Genomic DNA, 18,048 nt, shown 5'->3' on the forward strand with positions numbered 1-18,048 from the left:
TAAAAAATAAACTATAAAAAATTAAATTATATTTTCAATAATAACTTATATTTATAAAATAATACATACATATGTCTTCTCCATCATTTATATATTAAGTATTTTATTAAATTGTTTCATTAGTTAGTTTTTCAAAAATTTAAATCCTTTTTCTATTAAAAAATGTTAATTCAAAATATATATTTGATCCTAAAACAAAATAGTTTGTTTGAACATAAAATATTTTTAAATTAATTATTTGAATATTTATATTGCTAAATTGAAAAATTTAGTTTAATATCAATTAATTTTTAGAATATTAAAAACAAACATAGATAGGAATAGTCATTTCAAATGAATGAGGATAGAAAATTCAAAAAAAAAGTTTAAAAGCAAATATATATTAATATTTTTTCTAGGAATTTAAATTAATATTATGAAGCCAAACTTAATTAAAGCTATTGTTTAAATTATGATATGTTAATTATTTATAATTTATAGTGTAAATTTATATTCTTAATAAAAATTAGGAAAATAAGTGAACTTACATAAGTTTAATCATTTGATATTAATTATGGTAAATAACTAAACAACAATCAAATAATATATTAAAAAACTTAATTAATTAAAGCAAATGTAATTAATTAATTTTTTTTAGCATTTTAAATAAGAAAGCTATTTAAAGCTAAAAAATTGAAAAAATAAATATATTTTAAATGTAAAAAAAATTATATAAATATGTGAATTTTATAAGAGCAAATATAAATGTAATAAATAAAAATAAGGCAAAATTATATAAAAGAAATAAATGTATATCAAAATCATAGTTAAATAATTCTTAAAAAGATATTTAAATTATTTAATATTTATAATACAAAGAAAGCTAGATAGACAGACAATTAATATTAAATAATATTTTTTAGATGGTATAAAATTTAAATTGTTTAAATTGAAATAAAAATCTTAAGAAATAAGAAAATAAAAAAATGAATCAATTTCTAAGGAAGATCATAGGGTAAATTTTAAATTTAATCATAAAATGAAGAAATTTTAAGCTCAAATATAAAATTTATCTTCTTTAAATCTAGTTAAGTCTAAATCTGCAAAATTTATTAAACCTTCAAACTTTGCTATTTTTTTTTTTTGAAATCAACTATTATTATAAAATTAATTAAATTTTCACTATTTATAAAGATAATTTTTAAATTAAATCTTAAAATGAAGAACTATTAAGTTCTTAATTTAATCTTTTAAAAAAAAAACATTTTTTAAAATTTGCAAATAAATTTTTAATTATATGAATAATTTCTTTCATTAAATTAATCAAAAAATTTTAAATATATAATTAAAAAAAATAATTTATTTTTGACTAATTTTTAATAATAAATTTTTTTGGCATTTTATGTATAAAAAATTTACATCAAACCAAAACAAAAAAAAATTAAATTTTATGTTTGAATAACAATTTAGAATTACAGACAAGCAGTAAAAGCCAACATATTCAGAAACTTATGAAACAGAGTGCAATAAAGCTAAGATAAAAGAATATGATGGGGAAGTTTATTCAGGGTTTTTAAAAATAAAATCTTCAACATATCCTTCTTGTATTGGATATTTATTCTATGGTGCTAAAGGAATTAAAAAATAAGACTTAAATAAATATCCTACAATTATATGGTTGTGTGGAGGTCCTGGTATGTCTTCTTAGAATTCAAATTTCAATGGAATAGGCCCTTTATATATCAGAGAAGTTAATAAGGATGTTTTTAAAAAAATCAAAAATGAAAATTCTTGGACAAATTATTTTAATTTGGTCTTTATTGACTAACCTATTGGTGTAGGCCTATCTTATGTTAAAATAGCAAACGATATCCCTGCCACGTTAGAGTAACTAGCTAATTAGTTTTGTTTGGCTCTACTTGAGTTGTATGATAATGAAAAAAGTTGTATGAAGTAATTAGGGATAAGCAGAACTGATAATCCTCTTTTCATATATGGAGAATCGTTTGCTGGTAAATACATTCCTTCTATAGCAGAAAAAATTGTTAAGGATGGAAACTAATTTAATTTAGTTGGTGTTGGGCTTTTGGATGCTAACATATAGCCTTTTTATGTAATGTTAGAATAAAATCAATACCTGTTTGATTTAAATCTAATCACTGAAGAAAAATATTAAAACAATTTGCTAGTAATTGAAGCTTTTAAATCTCCCCTTTCTTCTAAAGATAACTTGACTCTCCGACAAGTTTACTAGTAATATCTTAACTTTACTTTTAAAAATGTATCTGCAGATAAAATCTATAACTATAAAACCTGCAATAAGTAATTCAGTAATTTTAATTTAGATGCTTTTATGAATTAGCAGTAAACCTGTGATATGTTTAAACTTACACTCAAAGAACCATACAACGAATTTTTTGAAGAAAGCTACAATTTTCTAAACTGGAATATTGTTCAAGATAGCACTCCTAAAATTGAGTTTCTTTTAAACAATAATATTCACGTTCACATTATGAATGGTGATTTGGATTTACTTGTTCCTTACAAAAGCTAATAACAATGGATAGATAGACTAAATTGGCTTCATGCTGAAAAGTTTAAATCTATGGAAATGCAAACAATATTAAACAGTAAAGGAGATAAAATCAGTTCCTCAAAATAAATTGAAAACCTCACTTTTGACATAGTATATGAGTCAGGTCATTTTATCTGCTTTGATCAACCTTAATCAGCTTTGATGCTTTTAAAAAAGAATATCTAGCTAGTCTTAACTAAACTTAATCAAATAAAATAATGATTCTTATTATTTAATTAGCTTTTAAAATCTGTTTAAACAAAATATCTATTTGATTTTATGAAAAAACTGTTTCAAATTTGTTAAAAAATTTCCTTTCTAATTATTTTTTGTAGAAGAGATTTTTAATTATGTATTAATTTTATTTTTATTTTATTTTTTTTCTTTATTTCAATTTTTTTTACAATTTTCCTGTTGTAAATTTTCTAAAAATAAATTTTTATCTATATATATATCCATCCATTCATATTCATTCAAGCTTTTTAGATCTTTTAATTATCCTTCAAATTTAAAAAACTTATTTCATAATTTTTCCAATCACTTCGTTTTTAAAAAGCATGAATTGATGTTTTGATTGAATTATTTAAATAAATTGAGGTAAAAATTTAAGGTTTGCAAAATTTATTTGTCTATTTTTATTAGTTGATGAAAAAGTTAGCTTAAATATTTTTTTTTAATAAAAATTTTTTGAAATCAATATTTAGTAAAAATAAAAAAAAGATAAAAAAGAAAACATAGGCAAAAAATTAATAAGTATTTAAACAAAGAGAGTATTTTTAAGATATTGATATTTAAATATATTGATCATGGGTAATTAATGCACTGCAAAGAAAAAGTACATTTAGTTGTAGAACTTTCTGTTGATAAATTATTTTTTTAAATTTAGATAAAAGAAAAAACAATTTCGTCTTGATGACAGATTAGGGTAATCAATTCTTATTAGATGTTATATAAAATTAAAATATAAAATATAAAAAATTAATATTGTAGTTTTAATGATTTAAATGATGAAGATCTGATCTAGATAAGCTAATTAATTAAAAAAGAACACTTGAACTCATAAAAATTAAAATTAGGATTAAGGTAATAAAATTACATTTTTAAACTTATTGATTTGTATATGTTAAAATTATAAAACAGTATAAATAAAGTTGGTAACCAAGGATTAATGAGTTTAGGTGAAGCTGTAGGTCAATGTATATAACTTAAAGAATTGAATTTGGACTTGGCGTATATTTAAAACAATAATATACCTTTTTAAAAAATAATCAAATTAATTAATAGAGCAAATAAATATGATTAAAATGGAGTCAAGATGTTTTGTGACCATATTTCTAATTGCAGAGATCTAACTTCTTTAACCTTATCATTTAGGTTTTGATTTTTAAAAAAAATAAATAAATTTTTTAAAATATACTTAATTCTTACTAAAATACAGCTATTGTCAATTGTAAGAAGAGGACTTTAATTATATGTAATAAGTATTTTCACAATTTGAGCAGCTTACCTATCTAAGCTTAACATTCAGGTTTTTTATTTTCATAAGTTTTTAATTTAATTTAAAACTTCATTTTTAATCACAATAAAGTTATAGTATTGTCAAAGATGGAGCCAAGCATTTAGGATAATTAATTTCAATGCTTAGTAAATTAGAGTCTTTTTATTTTGATCTAAGGTATTTAAAAATTTTTCTATTTAATATTCCTAAAAAAAAATATTCTTAAAGAGAAAGTTAATTGACAAACTAAGGTCTAATAGGATTAGCAGATGGAATAATTTCAAATCACTTAAAGCTCACCAAAATAGTTTTAATTTTAGAGTATATTTTTTACAATTTATTTATCATTTTTTAATAAAACGGGGTTCAAATTCCTTTTTATATTTTTAAGCGATTAAGTAAAAAATATTTGTTTCCAAAAATTTTCTAAAACGGCCTTAATTAAAGGTTGTCTTAATTAATGAGGAATTATGGTATTTAAAAATACAAGGCAAAGCATTGATTTTTAGGTAAAAAAATCGGTTTAATCTACTAAAAGCCAAAAAACCCTTAAATATATATTTTTGAAATTTATTTATTTTTATAGTTTTAAATTTTTAAAATAAATCTAATATATTAACTAAAAGATACAATCAAATTAGTGAAGTAAGTGCTGTAAGGCTTAGTTAAGCGATATCTATGTGTCAAAATCTAATAGAGTTAACATTATTTCTTAAGTAAATGCTGATTTATATATTTGGTTAAAAAATAATGAGTTTTTATTGAAAAAATAACAGAGCGAATAGAGTTGGAATGAATGGAGCTCAGTAACTTGGAATTGGAATAGGATAATGCCCTAACCTCAAACGGTTTAATTTAGAGTTAATGTATATTATTTTTTAAGCTATATTGAGTTGTTAATACTATTTATTTATAGGTATAATCATTTTGGAGAAGAGGGATTTATCTTGTTGGCAAAAGGTATCAGCAGAAGCAAAAGTTTGATTTAATTTAGTCTAGATAACAGGTAAAATTTATTTTTAAGTTTTTTATTAATTAAAAAGTATAATAATAGCATTGTCCTGCAAGTTACACTTGATAAATTTAGAATGATTAGCAAAAAAATATAAAAACTAGTGACATATAAAGTTAATTATCGAAGATACTGAATTAAAATGTAATTTTGTAAAAAAAATGTTGATTTTGCTTGTTATTTGTATTAGTATTTTTAACTTACATGTATTTATTAATATAAAATAAGTGAACAAACTTAATAAAAAAAAAATTCAGAAGATGAAGATTCGAATTGTTTTACTAAACTAATAAATAAATAATACTCTTTAAAAAAAATTTATCATCTCTAAATGGAAATATTAAGAAAATAAATTAATTTGTATAAAAATATGTCTGTAATTATTTAACTTCAAGAATTTTTCAAGGTGAAAGAACTTACCAATTTTAATATTTTTTAGATTAATTAATTAATTAATTATTATTGAATAAATTGGAGATCATAAAAAATACATAAAAAAGGATTTCATAATAATAAAAAAAATGCCTTCACTCGGGATCGAACCGAGGACCGTAAGATCTTCAGTCTTACGCTCTCCCAGCTGAGCTATAAAGGCTTGACAATAATATTAGTTTGAATTTTGACAGAATAATTTTTAAATATGAAATAAATGTATCAAAAATAAAAATTTAAAGTTTGATTAAAAATTTAAAAAATTAACTTTATACTAAACTAAAAAATCAACTTTATCATAAATTAGATTTAAGCAAATAAAATTTTTAAAGAAAATATATTTATTATATAATGAAAAAAGTAGCAACTAAATAAAATAACCTTAGGGTATTAGAAAAATAAGTAATTTTTTTCAATTTAATACACAATTTTTATTTAAATAAATTATATTTAGTTTAAAACACAAAATTCAAAATAAAAAAATGCCTTCACTCGGGATCGAACCGAGGACCGTAAGATCTTCAGTCTTACGCTCTCCCAGCTGAGCTATAAAGGCTTAACAATTATATTGGGTAGAATATTTACAGAATAAATTTCTGTAATATATTTATTTAAAAAAAAAAAGATGCCAAGGAATCGTTTTATTATAAAAAAAATAAATATAATTTAACGTGTGATTACACTCTATAAATTTAATTTAACTCTTATTTATTATTAAAAGCTTATTATTCATAAAAAAAGGTTCAGATTGATTTTTTAAAGAATAAATGTTCCTTAAAATTAAAATGATAATTTAAAGAACAAAAGTAAAAGATTAATACAAAATACAAATATTAATTTTAGATTTTATATTATAGAATTGTAAAATAATTTACATATGAGGTTAATTTTTATTTTTGATATAAAAATAATTAAGCATTTTTATCATTTTATTATTTACAAATAATTTGAAAATATTTTTTTTAATTAATTAAATTTTTATTTATTTGTTTATTTAGATTTCTTTTATTTAGTATAAAATTCATTTTGTTTTATTTTTATTTCATATTTGATTAATAATAGATGATTATTGAAATAGCTGTTACTCATCAAAATTTATATTATGTGTGACATTTTTTAAGTTTTATAATAAAACTTGCAATTAACTTTCACTAATTTAGCTATTTACATTATTGAGTAGAATACATTCGAGAAATGTAATGGTACTAGGAAATTTATGTTCAAATAATTGAATGAATTAAGAAATGTTCTTTTAATTAAAGAGGGATTCTGATGCTTAGGGAAGCATAACATATTAGATAGTTCTACATATACTAAATATTTCTGCATATCTTATTTAATCTTTATTCAGAATTTATCCGCTGTCAATCATTTAAAATATGTCGAATTTGCAGAATGCAGGAGTATAATAATTCAAATAATCTTCAGCATCCCAAGACGATGCCCCAAAATCTAAAAATATAACAGCTGCATGACCTTACCTAAGAGTTATGGCTATATTTTCAGGCTTGATATCACCATGAAAAATACCCTTATTTAAGAGATATTAGAGTTTAAGAAGAAGATTTAAGAGTAGAGAAATCAACAGATTATCTGTAACAAGGTTGTTTTTATGGATATAAGATTTGAATTAACCTAAAGTGCACATGCATAGCTCCATATGTATCTCTGATTTATTATTTCCTATAAAAGCTAGAACAGGTCTGATGTTTTTATCTAATTGAGTAAGAATAGCACTCTCTCTAATAAATTAGAATTTATCTTCAAATTTTTTAGTTGCAATAGGGATAAATTATGGTTCAATTTAAAAACGATCTTTACTTAATTGTAAAAAGTTTATTTCAACACTACCTTGCGATCCTTTCCCAATATGCTACTAAAGTAATTAAACATCTTTTTCAGAAAACATTTTTTGAGATTCTAATATTTATTCGAGTTGCTAGATTGAATATTTGTAATTGTTAAAGTCTTGGTAATGTCTAATAATTTCATTAGAATTAATAGAATTCAAAATACTTCTCTCATCCATTTCTACATCCATAGTAGAGCTAGTACTACAAGTATTGATTTCGATTAAAGTTTTGAAGCAAGTAAATGCCTATTCTTGAATTTTAAACTTTGTTTTTTACTTCATTGTTTTTGTTAATTGTTCGTACAGATCATTCTGACTACCTTCTTAAAACTGATCTCTTAAGATTATTTCCATACATTCTTAAGTTTTAACACTTTATCCATATTTTTAAGAACAAGAGTTACCCATTCAAATATTAAATATGGAGCTTTTTAAAAATTTTATCTGATATTACTTTTTATGTTTTTGATGAGTATTTAATAATAGTTGAAATGTAGCTATTACTATATATTACTCAGTGCTTAATCTATTCCTTAAACAATTAAAAAATAAATTTCTGCAAATTTAAAAGCTTAACAATAAGTATGTAAAACAACAAACAAAAAACCAAACAATTAATGTTTAACAATAATAATATTTATAATAATTAAATAGAAAATAAATACTAAAAAATTAGAATGATTAATATTTTTATAATAAACAACAAAATATGAGAAAAGCAATTAATGTTTTTGATTTAAGTACAAGTAAATAAATAGCTGCTGATTATGATCAAAAAGAATTATATAAATTATAAAAAATTTGAAAAGCATAAAAACAAACATCCCTACCTACATTCATACACAAATACAAATTAAAAATTAGAGTCAATTAATTATTTGCAATTTTTATATTTTTTTATTAAACTGTTTTCAAAAAAGCAAGGAAGGCAGATTTACTAGTTAAAAATAACTTTTAAAAATTTAAACTAGTTTATTGAAAATTGAGTTAAATTTCTAATCTTTAAAGATTTATGCAGACTCTGTTTGCATAGTAGTAGCAGTCATAATAGAATGAGGAAGAGTTTTACAAAAACTTAACTCAGAAATATTAAGTTTCACTGAGCTATGAAACTGATCTTGCAAATTGTCCTGAAATAGAACCATATAGAATGAATTTATTAGCTGTTTCTCACATCAACAAATGTTTGTTTGTAGGTTGTGGATATTCAATTAAATGTTACAAGATTGCAGAGAATGGTAGCATTGATTTTAAGCAAAATTATGAACTTCTTTAAGTGCAAGATTAAGGAGATAATATGATAAATTAGCTAAAACTCGCTTATTTTAAAAATAGGGAAATCTTAGTTACAGTAGATATGGTAGGAAAAATAACTGTTTTCAATGTAAATAATTTAAAGTAATAGCCACTTAGTCTTGATAATCGCTACGAAAACATTTCAGATTGTTCTACTTGGAGTCTTGACGCCCTTTTGTTGGAAGGCTGCGCTTTACTTGCTTGTGGGTCAAATGCTCATAAAATATCTGTTTGGGACTTAACTCATATATACAATCTTTAGGATTATTAATTAGGCTTAGCTGAAAAACCTGAAAGGAAAGTAATTGAAGGGATACACCACAATGTTCCATGCATAAAGTTTAGTCCTTGTGGAACATTCTTGGCTGCAGTGAGTATAGATTAAACAGTGAGAATTTATAGAGTTTCAGATTGTGAGCAAATAGCATAATCTAAGTTTAAGGATTGGGGATGGAGCGTTAACTGGGCTTTAAAATAAAATGTTATTAACTTTAATATTCAGATACAAGACATTCAGTATACAAACGTCATAAACTCTACAGTCAACAATCATAACCAGACTTTAAATAAACTGTAAAAATATCTTTTAATATGTAGCACTACACATGAATTCCATCTTATTGATCCTGTTCCTCTGTTAGAAGATGAATAAACTAGCAATTAATAGCAAACAAGGGCAATATCAATGTAGTAAGTTCATAGTATAAATTTTGGACTTAAAAAAAACTATAAATATGGCAGTATTGCAAGATATTCGCTTGTACATTTTGATTAAGAATTTAACTTGGCTGTGGCAACTCCTTAGCATACTCCTCTTGTTGATTGCTTTGAGTTAATATTTGATATATCTACTAAATAATTTAAAATGCAAAGGACAAACATTCATCTAAGAGATTAAATAACTGGTTATATAATTGGCAGCAGTCTTCTCTCTAAACCCTCTTCATCTCCTTTCTGTAAGACAGCTAGTTTATTTATACTAAACAAACTAAAAAAAGTTCACTTATTCTAAATACAGAAACTAATATAATCAAATTCTAAAGAATTAAATGAAGTAGCAGATTATAGTGAAATTTGCATTTGATATTAAATAAAAATCAATCAAAATCTATCGTTCAATATATTCGCTTAATAATAAGTATTACTTAATAAAAACTATTAATAAATATATAATCAATTCACTATATAAATACAGTCAAACTATAGTTGTGACCGACCATCTTAATAATATTTCCAAAAGCTTATTGTTGGTAGGTTTTTAAAAAGAGTAATATTCATAATAATTATTGACAATATTAGAACCTTTATAATTTGAATAAAAATATTGGTTCTCAAAGTCGTCACTTTAGATAGTTTTTACTGTACTTAAATTTCTCTTAATTAGTTAAAATGTAAAATAATTTCAATATTATATGTCATTTATTCTTTATAATAAAAGTAAATCATTTATCAATTAATTTATTTTTATTTTTATAATTATTACTAAATTTATCTTTTTGAATAGAAAAATATATTATTTATCAACAAATTGAAAGAAATCCTAAAAAAAACATATTTATTGTTGATATTATCTAATTTAAGATTACAACTTTAAGGTTTGAGGAAAATTAAAAAAGCAATTTATTTCTCTTAAAAACATATTTGTAATTTTTAATTTTGAAATTAACTAAAATTAAAGGTACAATTTAAAAATATCTTATAATAAATTACAACTTATTATTAGAAATATCTAAAACAAATAAATAATTTAAATTGATATTTATTAATAGAATTAATTTATATTTCACTCAAATAAAAATAAAAAATATATTTAATTGGTATTTTGGTAATCTTGAGAATAAATTATAATCGCTTGATTAATTATTTATTTATGTTTATTTTCCCAAATTATTTACTTATAAAGATATTCTTTTATACTTTTTAATTTACATTTTTCTTAAAATAAAAAATTTGTGAATAGTTTAAAAGAGTTGGCACTTTGTATTACTGAAATTTAATAAATGCCTTTTGGTTGAAATACTTTGTACTTAACTTTTGTTAATTAAAAATTTAGATTTTTAGTATCCCTAAATTCACACTTATTTCAATTCATTTTTTTGACTTTAAAATTATTGTTTACTTTTTTATTTCTTAAAAATTATTTAATATTTTAAAATAAAGTATTCTTATTTTAATCGTTTTTTTTAAGTTACTATTAAACCTTTTATTAGACTAAATATGATAAAAAGTTAATTCTTTTACATTAAAAGGTAAAATTTAGAGTTAAAAAGCATATAAAATTGATTAAAGTTAAATCCCCTAACCTTATAAAAAAATTTCTTATATCGATCAGAAAAATAGGGATAAATAATAGCCAGAATAATTAATTTGACCATTATTTTTTACATGTTTATAACTTTATTATTAAAACGTATATCTATTTAACATTTAAAATTATTAATCACTAAATGGCTTTAATAATAATAAAAATATCAAAAATGTAATTTGTATTTGTCCAGTCATTAATCTATCTGTTTATTTTATTCATTAAAAAATTATTAATCAGAATTTAAAATATAAAAAAATATTCCAATTTCATGAATGATAAAAAATTTTTTGGTAAATTAATCTAGATATCTATCAATCAATGATTGATTAGGTTTTAGGAGGAACAAAACAATTTTTAATTTTTTTTATTTAGATTCTTTATGTTAAATTCAATCTCCTAATGCATTATTTGTTTTTTTTGATTTGATTTGATTTTTGAATCAAATGTTTTCTAAGATGTGAAATTTACTTAAAATTGTAATAATAATTTATCAATCTATAAAAATTGAATAAAATCAATCAAAAAAACAATACATGATTTTAACTTATTTATTGTTATTCCTGGGTACTACTATCCTTAATTTGGCTAAAGTAAGTGCAAATTTCTAAGAATATCCCATTAATTATTGTGATGATGATATTTATGAATAGCTAGACAAGTAGAATGTATAATACGCAGAATATTAGTAGTATATTTTCATATTAAACTTCACTGATTAGATTTTTTTTTAGCTTAAAGATTGCATTGCGTAAAAATAGTTAACCTTTGTTAATTAGTAAAGTGTAAACATTAGCTTGGATTTTTAGAACATTAGAAATAGCTTTTCAGGTAACTTTCCTTTAGTAACAGTTTTTAATGTAACCTTCGCAGAATTTGGCAATATAACAATTAAAGATACTTTAGGTTATATGGTTAGATTGGAAATTATTTAGACTTTAGTTATCTCTAATCTTGTAATGAATAAAAGTAGTGATTTCACAATTAATTAAGTAGATAAATTGGTAATTGATAAATTTTACATAGAAAAAACAATAAAAACCAGTAAAATTGTATATTCAAATATTCTGGAAGCTAGAATTTACAATTTATATGCCAATTAAATATTTGGGGATTTTAGTTTAGGTTGTTAAGTATTACTTATAAATAACATGACTTACACTCAATATGAGAAGTAGCAGATAGAAAGCATCCAAAAAAGTAATCAGTTTGTTTTTAATGGTAATTAGATTGTAGGTATTGACAATCTTATAATCAATAGAATATCAGATGTATTTTATTTAAAATCTCAGGGAACAATATTAATCAAAAAGATAAAATATTCTACTAATTTATTTTTGTAAAAAGATTCAAATGACAGAGGTAAGCTATTTGATTATTACTTTTATATATGGGCTAAAAAATTAACTATTTATGAAATATGGTTTGACAGGTTGAATCACTATGATTATTACCTAAATTTAGAATATGATTAACTAAACATTAGATAACTGATTGTTACTAATTGCGATTAATACTTTCTCATAATGAAAGGAAATTCATCATTTATTTCTGAATTTTATCTAAATTCTTCTTTGCAAATTTTCCCTGGATCAATGGATAATGATCTTTAACTTATCTTGAGTTAATAAAATTTTAAAATAGGAAACATCTATATTGGAAATGAAATACCAAATGAATCAGTTTCTCAGAGCTCTCTGTTAAATAATAAATTGTATTTACAAATCACCCTATTTAATACACTCACTATCAATGAATTTAAAAACTCGAAAGAAGAGGAATTTTATTTGAAAGTTATCTCTATCAATACATTTATATTAAATAAAATTGATCTCTCATATATGTAATCTGGTGATTATTCGAAAAACTAATTTTTTCTTCAAAAAATATAAGAAGTCCATATTAACAACTTAGATATAAATTTAAGTTAAAATGTTAATTTTTAATTGATCAGAGCTTATTATATCTAAAATTTTTACCTTTAAAGTGCTTCTATCAAGAATATTTTTGTATCTAACATATATTTTATTGATCTTCAATAAATTGAAAATGTTTTTATATCTGACCTTCATATTTATGGAAGCTGCTTTAATTGGGGAATAATTTACTTAAATAGCATTTAAAATTTGGAATTCTCCAACTCTACTATTGACATCTACCCCAATGAAAGTTGTAAATATTTATAAAAACCTTAAAATTTGCTTGAAACTGATTTGCTGAAGTAAAAATTATTTCTTTAAAATGATTAATAACCTTCATTTGTAGTGATAGAACCACTTTTTAAAGAAAGCGAAGAAATAATAGAATTTTAATTTTAATTCATCAATATCACTGCCAACTTTAGAGAGGCTAACGCTCGTTTTTTAGATAGCAGAGATAATTATAAGTCTTTAGCAATTGACAATTGCATTTTTAAGAATATGCATATTCTGTAAAATGGAGGTTGCATTAGATTATCTAACAGATTTGAAAGCTTTCATTTTTAATCGATTACAAATACAGTATTTGAAAACTGTTTCAGTCAGAATTTTGGAGGAGCAATATACTCTCAATCTTAGATCAAGATTTATAATGTAACCATAGTAAACTCTTTTGCTGCATTTGGAGGAGCTTATGCTGGATAGATCGATGAAAACTATTCAAATAATTTAATTGATTATTATAAATTGAATTAATTAATCAACGTTAAATCTTCTTATTTATCAAATAGACTTTTAACTCTATCAACCATTAAAATATTGAAGGTGTTGGAATATAATTCAGAGATTGCAGAAATGCCTTCAATTATTTAATAGTATGATTATGATAATTCTACTTCTATTTAAATTAGGCCAGGCATTAATTACATTTTAGTTTTACAAGTTTGTTTGGTATCAGTTGAAAATGATACATAGAATAAAACGATTGAATGTTTTGATAAGTAAAATCAATTCGATAATATGTATTATTATATTAACTAAACACTCACATCAAATGAAGATTAAGAAGTGAAAGACTCGTTCTTGCCTATCAATATAAACTTTATGAAGGATCAAGCTTATCTAGTTTTCTAGCCCAAATCAAACAAAAATTATTCTTCAATATCGTTGCAACTGCTTTAACATTTCAAACTTGACCTTAATTTTGAAATAACGAATTGCACTCTTGGCTAATATTACAACTATATCAATCCATATTAATATTAGTGTTAATACTGCCCTGATATGTTTGCTAGCTATTAAACTGGCTTGCAGAAATCTTGCTACTAATGTGACCCTAAGTACTTTTCTAAGTGCTATGGTAATTACTCAGAAATTAATCAAAATTTTTATAGAGAATTCTATACAATCAAAAGGGAAGAAATATACTAATGTGGTTAATTTAATTTTTGTGTAGGCGGATCAGGAATTGGAAATAGTTTGTGTTCAGAAGGTAGGGTAGGCGTAGAATGTTCTTCTTGTGACATTCATGCATAATATTGGAATTAATCCTATAGTTAGAGTGGCTATTTTGCATGTACTAAATGTTAAGATATATCTTACAACCAAGTTAAAATTTTCTTGCTGTTAATAGGAATAATCGTGTTCCTCTTTTTGGTTATATACAGCAATACTTCTAACATAATTAAAAGCATCACAAGATCATATTTGTCAAAGCTTGGAATAGTTTATCTAGGTAGAAGCTACTAGAATATGGGTTAGTCTTCTGTTTATATCAAAATATTCTCGTTTAATGCAAGTATGGCCTACTTCATTTAACAATAACTTAACATTAACTTGAAGGGATTGCTCTTAGACTAGCAAATGCAATTCTCAGATCCTTTAAAAACAAGTGCTATTTCACTTGAGTGTGCAATAAAGGAAAATTATCCTAACGAAAACTCAGAAATTGGCTTCATCAAATTACTAATTTATCTCAGCATCCCTATGATAATTCTGCCCGTAGTTTTTACTCCTTATTTATTCATGCTTTTGAGATAAAAGATGGGTAAAAAATAATTTCTATACATTATAGCACTCAGCTGTATCTATATATTATTTATATCCTTTTATAACCCCATTCTTAGCATTTGTCTTGATGCTCTTCTTTGCAGGACATATGGTAATAATTAAAAATACTCACTACTTGACTTAACCTAACAGTGTTAGCAGGCCAAGCAACATTCTCACTACGCTATTGCTGGTATTGTTATTTACAGTATAATTTTACCAACAATAATAGTAATTGGACTTATTAGAAATAAAAACCGCTTAAATAAAATCAGCACTCTTTTTACTTTAGGATTTCTATACAGAGATTACAAGGAGAAGTATTATTATTGGGAACTTGTGAGATTCTCAATTAAGATCATTATTTTGCTTATACAAAAAGTATTTTTAGAAAGCATTCAATTCATGAATAGCTTAAATATAATATGTCTTTTGTCATATATGATTCCTCTAATTATAATTAAACCTTTCGCTATTTCAAATATGAATAAATTAGAAGTGATATCTGTGTGTATAATCATCCTTAGCTTTTTTGCACTCATTATCTTCACTAATGAAAAAAATAACAACACCTAATTCCTCTTAGAAAGCTAAATTTTGCTCTATTTCAGCTTAATCTGCACATTAATTTTTGCTGTCTATTTATCAATTTGCATTATCATCTCACTTTTCGAAACACAAATTCTCAAGCTTTAAAAATATTCATGTGCAAAAAAAATGTGCTTCAAATTTTATCTATTCAATATGGCTGCCCATTAAAAAAGAGTCCGTGAAAATTTGAAAAAAATGAGAAGAGTAGTTAAGAGAATTATAGGAGAAGAAATTCCTTTCATGAATTCACAAAAATCTTTTCATAATTATGAATTAGAAGATTAAAATACATTCATATAGGATGAAAGCTAAGTATTTGAAACATATTCATAAAAGTAAATTCAAATCATTTGAAGTGAAATCTTTTTATTATTTCAAATTTTCAAAAATATTATTTCTTAATTTAAATTAATTAATAATTGAAAAAAATAATATTCCTCTCCTTTAAGCTAAGAAATAGAATTGGTAATTACATAAATTACCTTAACTTAATACTTAATAATTAATTTATTACGATTTAATAATTAATTATCTAATAACTATTGGTATTGTTATTAAATATAATTCCTTAAAGAATGAACAACTATATCAAATTTCATTAAGTTTCATTTTTTAAGAAATATTTTTTTTTTCCAAGGCAGTCTTTGTTAATTAGAATCTACTGTATATATATGCCAGTTATTTATTAAAATTTTGACTGTTGCTAGAAATATATTTATTTATTTATAAAGTAACTCATACTAAAATAATAGAAAATAATTATTATATATATTTAATCTATGTATTTGATGCAAAAAAATTAAGTTTATACTTACTAAATGTTAGTTTATGAATATATTTTTATATTTAAATTAATTATTTTTAAAAATGGTTATGATCAATAAATAGATAAATAAAAACTGAAATAAGGTATTGATTATAGATAGATTATATGTATACTATTTAATTTAAGACATTTCAAATTTAAGTTATGCTAACTAATTTTACTGAAATATTTACATTATTTCCACCTCTCCAAAAATAGAGTCTAAATAAATCGTTTTTATCTTCAAAAGGAATGGATAATTTACACTCACTCCTTTCTGAATAAATATATAGCTGCTTTTAACTTGGTAAAAATTAAATAATTAAACTGTTTCTGTTACTATTAAAATTGTGTATTCCGTTGTCTTCAAGAATACCATCGCCAATTTAACAATGCAAGCATTTGTAGGGAGTTTTGTTATATGAATTTTCATCTTTAAGATTTTCTTTTCTTAATCCTATACAAAAATGCTTATTGTTAAAACCATTATCAAATTAAAAAGTCATTTCAATAGGTTTCTGGTCTATCTTAAATGGGCAGTTTAAGTAAGCTACACTATATGATTAATTATTGGTGAAAGTTACACGTCTATTATTTTCTCCAGAAACTTTTACAGTTGTTTCTGAACAATACGCTTAAGAAGCCTAAAAGCAATAATTTTAGACATATTTTTATATTTTTTTAGAAATGTTTTTAATTTTCAATTAAATTTTACTCTATTCTTCATAAAGTTTTTCTAAATTAAAAGAGTATGAATAAATACATTATGAATTAAAAAGTAAATTCATGCAATTTTGATAAGACAAAGAATTGTTATCATTTTATTCTTTAACAATATCGCTTAATTTCTTATTTATTTCATCATTACTCAAGTCTTAAATTAGCTATCCTTCACATGAAGAAACTGATATTTCAGGGTTAAACAACTTTTAAATATTTTTGATTTACAAAAAGTCAGACAGTTAATTTAAGACTGTTATTTATTCTTCATCACCCTACTCCTTTTTCGCATATACACTATTCAAAATCTGTTTCCTAAAATTCTTGACTTCTTCCATAATTTCTCTTTCAAAATTGTCCAACTCTTAAATTATTTTAGAAACATCCAATTATTTTTAAAAATTCAATAACCCATAAATCATTTTAGAAAACAACTCATTTTCTCCTTTCCAATTAAGAATTACATCATTTAAGTTTTTAGAGTTGCTGAATTCATTCACTTTAATTCCAAATTTTCCGTGTTCGCAATGATCTGAAATCAGACAAGAAACACACATTAAGCGAGAAGGATACTAGCATTCCTTTTTCATACAAACAGCAACAATATTTTGTTCTTCATGAGAAGGTATTTAACAATTTAAAACTTTAATCCTATCCATAATATATAATTTCTTTGATCTAAAATATTAATTCAAATAATAAACAAGAAGAATAATTTATTTCTATCAAATAAATAATAAAAACAAATATAAGAATTTGCATTTAAATTTAGAACAGTATATCTACTTAAATTTGAAAACCATAAATTTATTTAGAATATTTTTTAGTTTTTTAAATTTAAATATCAGATTTATTAATTGTTGCTTTTATTTTTGATAAGATTTAATTTCAGAAATGTGTTAATTAAATAAGTTTTGTCTTTTTTAAATATAAAAAATGGTTTTTAGTTTTTTAAGTAATTGGTTTGAAACAAATAAAAGAAAAAAAACAATATTTCTTGAAATAAATAAAAATA

At 22.5% G+C, this 18,048-nt stretch overlaps 6 protein-coding genes across 6 annotated transcripts; 4 read left to right on the forward strand and 2 right to left on the reverse strand. All coding sequences in view use genetic code 6, as the record gives it.

Moving 5' to 3' along the window:
* Positions 1-965: 965 nt before the first annotated feature.
* On the forward strand, positions 966-2,776 carry TTHERM_00105160 (serine carboxypeptidase family protein; the record flags this gene model as incomplete). Its single annotated transcript, XM_001012268.3, has 2 exons — positions 966-994; positions 1,450-2,776. 2 exons carry the CDS (start codon positions 966-968, stop codon positions 2,774-2,776), a joined length of 1,356 nt encoding a protein of 451 aa, XP_001012268.3.
* Positions 2,777-3,360: 584 nt separating this feature from the next.
* Positions 3,361-5,200, forward strand: TTHERM_00105169 (kinase domain protein; the record flags this gene model as incomplete). The annotated part of the gene is made up of 12 exons (XM_001471210.2): positions 3,361-3,389; positions 3,441-3,479; positions 3,545-3,637; positions 3,695-3,784; positions 3,839-3,928; positions 3,993-4,082; positions 4,143-4,229; positions 4,281-4,373; positions 4,679-4,768; positions 4,829-4,918; positions 4,969-5,058; positions 5,107-5,200. 12 exons carry the CDS (start codon positions 3,361-3,363, stop codon positions 5,198-5,200), a joined length of 975 nt encoding a protein of 324 aa, XP_001471260.2.
* A 1,338-nt stretch (positions 5,201-6,538) lies between these two features.
* On the reverse strand, positions 6,539-7,756 carry TTHERM_00105190 (kinase domain protein; the record flags this gene model as incomplete). Its single annotated transcript, XM_001012269.3, has 1 exon — positions 6,539-7,756. One exon carries the CDS (start codon positions 7,754-7,756, stop codon positions 6,539-6,541), a length of 1,218 nt encoding a protein of 405 aa, XP_001012269.1.
* Positions 7,757-8,360: 604 nt separating this feature from the next.
* On the forward strand, positions 8,361-9,728 carry TTHERM_00105200 (WD domain, G-beta repeat protein; the record flags this gene model as incomplete). Its single annotated transcript, XM_001012270.1, has 1 exon — positions 8,361-9,728. One exon carries the CDS (start codon positions 8,361-8,363, stop codon positions 9,726-9,728), a length of 1,368 nt encoding a protein of 455 aa, XP_001012270.1.
* A 1,757-nt stretch (positions 9,729-11,485) lies between these two features.
* TTHERM_00105210 (transmembrane protein, putative) lies at positions 11,486-15,862 on the forward strand (the record flags this gene model as incomplete). The annotated part of the gene is made up of 1 exon (XM_001012271.2): positions 11,486-15,862. The coding sequence occupies one exon, from the start codon at positions 11,486-11,488 to the stop codon at positions 15,860-15,862; it is 4,377 nt and encodes a 1,458-aa protein (XP_001012271.2).
* A 603-nt stretch (positions 15,863-16,465) lies between these two features.
* On the reverse strand, positions 16,466-17,692 carry TTHERM_00105220 (hypothetical protein; the record flags this gene model as incomplete). Its single annotated transcript, XM_001012272.1, has 1 exon — positions 16,466-17,692. The coding sequence occupies one exon, from the start codon at positions 17,690-17,692 to the stop codon at positions 16,466-16,468; it is 1,227 nt and encodes a 408-aa protein (XP_001012272.1).
* Positions 17,693-18,048: the final 356 nt, after the last annotated feature.

The sequence above is a fragment of the Tetrahymena thermophila genome (genome assembly GCF_000189635.1).
Source record: "Tetrahymena thermophila SB210 genomic scaffold scf_8254716, whole genome shotgun sequence".
In the NCBI taxonomy this organism is placed as follows: Eukaryota; Ciliophora; class Oligohymenophorea; order Hymenostomatida; family Tetrahymenidae; genus Tetrahymena; species Tetrahymena thermophila.